Below are 6,590 nucleotides of genomic sequence, written 5' to 3' on the forward strand. Positions count from 1 at the left end.
GATGTGGGCGAGCTGCGCTCCATCGCCTGCGACGCCCTCCTGCAGGAGAGCTTCTACCAGAACAAGAAGCGCCCACCCCTCTACCAAGACCAGGAGCACACGCCCGGCCCGTTCCTAACGCAGCTCGTTTCCACCCTGGCTGCTCGGCTGTCCTGTCGCAACCCGCTGCTGGCAGCCTCCCCCCCTGGGGCGGAGCGGGGCTGGGGGGGGGGGGGGGGGGGGGGACTGTGAATCCGAGGGCAGCGTCGCTGGCCCAGCCGAGTTGTTGGACCATGGCTAGCAGCGTGCCGTGGGAGCGGATTTCGGTTCTTCCGTTTCACTGCAGCTACTGAAGGAGAGTTGGGAGGGTGTTAAATGCAAAGGGGTGATCTCTGTTTATCTTTCTGTTCTATTCCAGATCTAAAACCTGAAGTTAACTACTACTGGCATCACGGCGAGGAAGTTGTTGTTCACGGGCATCGCAAGGGTAGAGTTGATCCTGTGCGATTTCAGATAGATGATAAGCCACACCTCCAGATCCGTGTACCAAAGCAGCTTCCAGAGGTGCGGATGTTTTCAAAAGCAAGTGAATCGCATGTGTTTGCACTCATGTTTCTGACAGCCACTGAAACAATGTGATAGGTAGTATGTGGAGGACCTGTATGTGGAGGCATGTAGCACAGTGTGCTTTTTTGAAGTCTTAATGCCCTTTCTACCTTGTTGTGGCAACTACTTTGTAAATACCTAGAAAATCTTCTAGACTTCAAGTTGGTCTTCTTTATGCTTTAGGTAAAATGCATATTGTTACACTTCATTTAAAGAACTTACTGACTTTCTTGTGAGTGGAGATAAGGTTAAGAAATGTGATGTAGAACATCATTTGGTAGAGAGGAAGGTGAGAGAAATAGAAATATGGAGTAAGAGAGAACACGTATAATCTGAATATGAGCTCTGTTAGCTGTTAGTACTGCATAACAGTTGTTTTTTTGAATGGTCAGTTTTCTGGAAGCTGATTCAGTACTCTTAATCTTTTTCTTCTACGTTTCTACAGTGATAACTGTGTAGCCTATGAGGGTCTCTGTTGCCCAGTTTCCACCGCAGGCAGAAAACTGCTCCACTTTCTGTAAATGCTGAGCATTTCTTACTAACTTAATTGTACAATTTACTTAGGTTAGTACTGTCAGATGTTACAAACCTTGGCATTTTGAAAGAACTGTTTAAGCAATTAAAAATGTTACATGATGCAAAATACTGAATACCTGCAAACTCACTTTTCTGGTTCAAATTAGTTTATTGACTGCTAGAAATGGTTTTGATCATCTTCTACAGAAGTAGATTCTGGTTTTGAAGATAGTACCAACTGGCAGTTTTGTTAGTGCCATTTCACACAGGTTTTTTTGTATATGTCAACAATTCAGACATCAGTGTAAGCTGCAGGTACTAGCACTCATCACAAGACAAGATGTTCTGTTGCAAAAAATCAAATTTCAGCTGATTTTTTATGTATAATGTATGTAAGCAAGACTTGTACCTTCTGCTATTTGTCCAGAAAGTGGCATATTATGTGAAGTTTGATGTTAGAAACATGATTTACATCATGACTTCTCTTTCTTCTGCTTCTTTAAAGATTGTACCACTGGAGGCAGATCTTGGAGATGTGCCTGTTATTGATCACAAACCATCCAAACTGCCGTTGTTCAAAAAGCAGTATGAAAACAAGGTATTTATAGGTAAGAGATTAAGAGATTCTGGTCATGAAATATTAACTACGTTTTTCTATAATAAACCAAAGCAAAACCAAAAAGAGCAACCCCAAAACATTCCCATTCCAACCTTTCTCTTCCCAACAACAGGAAAAAATAATTTATATTTTTATATATAACTATAGTAGCTAAATCTCTCTTGGGATTTCATGTAAGGGAATGGGGAGTAGCATCCTCCTGGACTTGTGGTACTCTGGCCAGATTTGCTTGAAGGAATTGGTTTGAGTAGAAAATTGGCAGAAAAGTTACTTTGACTTATCTATTAAGAGGCAAGCCCTCCAGTCTCACTCAGAAATGGAAGAATCTCAGCATTTTTATAGGTCTGCAGCAGAGATTCTAACCTGTTTGGAATCTGAAGACGTTTTTATGCATAATAAAGAGTGTTCTGTGACTGACTCTTTAATTTTTTTCTTTTGGGGGAACACAGGATCAAAGGTAGCGGATCCGTGCTGTTATGGACACACCCAGTTTCATCTTATTCCTAATAAACTAAAACGAGAGAGATTTGTAAAAGCGCATCTTGAGGATCAGATTGAAGTTCTTTATCGAGCTAATGGCATTGCAAGTCTCTTCGCCTGGACAGCAGCACAAGCAATGTATCAAGGTAAGGTAGTCAACTTGATAAATTCTTCTTACTGTAAACTTCTCTAAACTTTTCTCACCAACATGTTTTTATCATACTTTTTATTCTGAAGGCCATTCTTTAAGTAGGTCTCTGGAAAATTTATTGAGCCATAGAACGAAGCAGACCTGGTACAAGGGAGTTAGTTAAGACTTTGTCTTTGAGTGCTTTGACTCAGGGAGAATTAATTATGCTGAAAAATACCTTTTCATATATAATGTTTAAGACTGTGCAAAAACCTCAATTCTGCTTTCACTTGCTCATGCTGCATTTGCTATAGGGAAGGATAGTAGATACCAAACAGTACATTTATTTGTATTTTTTTCTGAAACAACTATGTTCCTTTGTTTCAGGCATGTCAGTTCTATAGAACTACAGTCAATGAAAGAAAAAATGTCAGCAGCCTTTAGGATTTTATGCCTAGGTTTATTAAAAAAAAATCCCAGAAGACCTAGACTAGTGTTTTGCTTACTTGTGTAAATGTAATTGTTACCTGCTGGTTTGTAGTTTCACTTGTGAAACAATACGTGGAAGAAAATGTACATTGATGGCTCTGCATCAGACTTTTTATGTGTTGATATGTTGGAAAGCTCGACTCTTGTGGACATAAAACACTGAAGTCAAGTCTTGGCTTCAAGGCTGATTACAGTTGTGAGCACATTATGTTTATAAGGACAACATGATCCAAATCTATGGAGATTTTTCTTTGTCCTGTAACAATATTTAGTGGCATTTATTTCATGTACTGAGTATCTTCTAATAATATTACTGTGTGTGCTAGCACACATGCATAAATATGTAAACTAAGTACTTTAAAATAACTATCAATGCTCATTGGGGCTTGTTTGAAACATTAATACTTGCATAGTATTCTTGGAATACTTACATAGTATTCTTGGTGTAGTCAGTTGCACTTATGCATACATAATAAGGCTTCTGTCATGAAAGAAACATTCACTGTCCTGTGAGAAGCTTGGAGTAGTTGAAAGACTTCCCCACAGATTGCTTGCGGGACCTGAATTCCTAACTTAGTTAATTCTGAAAAGTCACTTGACTGATTAGTGTGGGGATTTTACCAGCCAGTAATAGGGAGCTGTGTAAAAAATGCAAATATGCCACTGTGACCCTGATCCTGGAAAGCTCCTCAATTGGTGGTTACAGTTTATTCTGTATGAAGAGTGCTTATGTTGCTAAAGCAGACAGGACTTCTTCCCCTAGTAAGTGGCTGCTGCATTTCCCAGTATTTTTCTGTATTTCAGGATTAGAATGTAGTTGTGTGTGGTGATAAGATTTTGGAGTCCTGTATAACTAGCGGTGTTTCTTTATTTTGTAGGATTCTGGAATGAAGCAGATGTGACCCGTCCTTTTGTATCGCAGGCAGTTGTGACTGATGGAAAATACTTTGCTTTCTTTTGTTACCAGCTAAATACTTTAGCACTAACTGTAGAAACTATTAAAAATAACCCTCGGAAGAATATCTGTTGGGGTACAGACAGTAAGCCATTGTATGATGTTGTGGAAGATGGTAGTGTGAAAGGCTTTAATGATGAAGTTCTGCTTCAGTTGGTTCGTTTTCTGTTAAACAGACCAAAAGAGATCTAAGTTGTCAAGCCTGCCTGAGCTTCATTGTAACTCCATGAAGCATGGGCTACAATATGCCATGTTTTAGTCAAGTCTAGTGAACACTATATACATCTGTAATGATACTTGGGCCTTATTTCTTTATTTTAAATGTATGATACTGTACACTGAAAAGAATAAATATCTAGAATACCTTAATGTCTCCTGTATGTTTATGATTAGACGCATATTGCATTAATTCCAAGCCGTGCGAGTAGTTTCTTTCAGGAGATCCATCGGTCTCTGTTGGTGGTTTAGCCTATCCGTAGGTCTATGTCACAGTAAAACACGAGTTCAAATGACCATCTGATCATGTCACTAGGTACCTGCTGTCTTGGTACTCAGTGCCAGTGCAAAATTTCTAATTTTAGTTTCTAGAGGGAAAGTGTTTCTTAAAAGTGAATCATTGGCAGTTTAGTTACATAGCAAGGGAAATTTTTCAACATTTGTCAAGCAGTAGTATAAACACGATTAAACTTGCTTCCAAAGGTTCTGTTAAGAACATACATACACATTTTTAATCTGTTCTCTCAGGAACCACAGGGAACTTACAAATGAATTTAGAGTCTACAGTTTTCTCTTTATCTTGGGACCTTGATTTCAGCTGTAGACATCTTGATGATTTCATTGCTAATACTTGGATGTCTTATGGCTCTTTTTAGAAGACTGCAGCTGAGCCTAGACCATGTCAAGGATCTCTGAATAAGATACAAGATGTAAGGGCTGTTTAGGACTATTTTCATATCAGCAAAGAGTATCTTGTTTTGAGGTCATCAAACATGCCTGGAATTTTACATAGCTTGTACACCGTGGCTGACCTTTGTGCAAGTTTTATGGATTCTTATTAAGAGTCAAGTATTTTTTGAAGAGAGAGTACTGAATCATATGTGACTTATTGAAATACTGACCTGCACATTCTATGGCTTGAGCAATTTGGGATTGTGCTTGTTATAAACTGACTTGCAAGCGTATTTTCCTAGTGAAGGATGAGATAGTTACAAAGTTTTATCTAATTGATACTTTGCTATGTTGAAACAGCTCAGTTGTCATTGGATAGTCTAGATAAGTAAGATGTGTATGAGTACTGGTTTATTTTTAACAGAAGTAAAAAATCCTTAAGCATTCTTTTTGTCTATACTTGAGTGTTACAAGTCCTGATCCTTGGATTAAATGTATGTTCTGTGTAGGAACAAAATAGAGATTGCTGGATCGGCATTTTGACTGTAGAGAAACAACTTGTGACCTGGCTTAAAAGTGAGTGATTGATACTTGTTTTCTGGTGTGATAAAGGGATAGTGCAAAATGAAAGTAAGGGTACTCAAAAAAACCCATTGGGCATTCTGACCCTGCAAGACAGTCTTTACATTTGGTGAAATATGGTATTGCCATCAACTTGAAACTGTTAGTTGCATGCAAATAGCGGCTGTGGAAAGCTGACATTTAAAGTCAAAGAAACTCAAACTCCTAGGATATAAAAAAAAAGGGCCACTAATTTTTCCATATTCAGCCTTTTGTCTGTCCTGAGGCTTCAGCTGTATTAGAGCAAGTTCAAAGGAGAACTTTTTTTTCCTTTGTGCGGCTTTATTAGTGACTGAAGTGTCACTGTAGATGTAAGCTGCTAGAAGAACCCAGAGCTGGAGTGAGGGAGGAAGGTTTAGTATGGGCTGGCTATTTTGTAATTGCCAAGTACCAACTTCAGCTTTCTGCAGGTGTCTTCAAAAGTCAGTGACATAACTTGGGAAAACAGTGGGTGGCACTGTTTTACCGTGTACTGAGGAAGAGTGTAACGAGCATTCTGCTTTTTTGTTAATGGCAAAGTTGAGACATCATCTCATAGGCGGTTTTCTACTGCAATCTTTCATCTTGTACTCATCTGTCCAGGATGTTTAATATTGCTTTACAACAATAAAATCGAAAGAAAGCTCTTTTTTTCTTTAAAGATTGTACAGCTTCTAAATGTTTTAAGAGTGAAAAGCTCAGAAGCTGCAGCATTCCTATTCTTGAGCTTTGCTCAGCAGCAAACTCCTATGATACTACTCCTTTAAGCCTCATGGGAGCATCATTCTTTAGCATTCTGTTTTGTTGAGTTTGCTGTTAAAAGAAATGCAGAAAGGCATTCAAAGAATACAGGATGAAATCTCCCTAGTATGGATGGTTTTTCTTGTATTAATTTCTGCTTAGGCCTCTTGGACCCTATCACAAAGAAACATAAGGTAGAATCTAAAAAGAAGATTTGATTTTACGCAATGAGGCAAGAAATTGGCTGCTTGTGGCTGGGACAGGCATACCCTTTGCTGGGTGAACAATTGACTGTCTGACTGGGCCCAAAGAGTGATGGTTAAAAATGGAGTTCAATCCAGTTGGTGGCTGGTCACAAGTGGTGTCCCCAGGGCTCAGTGCTGGGGCCAGTTCTGTTTAATTCCTTTATCAGTGATCTGGGTGAGGGGATGGAGTGCACCCTCAGTAAGTTTTCAGGTGACTCCAAACTGAGCGAGAGTGATCTGCTGGATAGTAGGGAGACTCTGCAGAGGGATCTGGACAGGCTGGATCAATGGGCTGAGGCCAGTTGTAGGAGCATCAACAAGGCCAAGGACAGGGTCCTACAC

The 6,590-nt window shown here is 39.5% G+C and overlaps 1 protein-coding gene across 1 annotated transcript; it reads left to right on the forward strand.

Annotated features, from left to right (window-relative positions):
- Positions 1 to 3: 3 nt before the first annotated feature.
- Positions 4 to 4,087, forward strand: MRPS30 (mitochondrial ribosomal protein S30; the record flags this gene model as incomplete). Its single annotated transcript, XM_009865177.1, has 5 exons — positions 4 to 199; positions 398 to 543; positions 1,607 to 1,709; positions 2,170 to 2,346; positions 3,698 to 4,087. Coding segments are annotated over 5 exons (891 nt in total), but the record flags the coding sequence as incomplete, so codon positions are not given.
- Positions 4,088 to 6,590: the final 2,503 nt, after the last annotated feature.

Source organism: Apaloderma vittatum, unplaced genomic scaffold (genome assembly GCF_000703405.1).
Source record: "Apaloderma vittatum isolate BGI_N311 unplaced genomic scaffold, ASM70340v1 scaffold5330, whole genome shotgun sequence".
Taxonomy (NCBI): Eukaryota; Metazoa; Chordata; class Aves; order Trogoniformes; family Trogonidae; genus Apaloderma; species Apaloderma vittatum.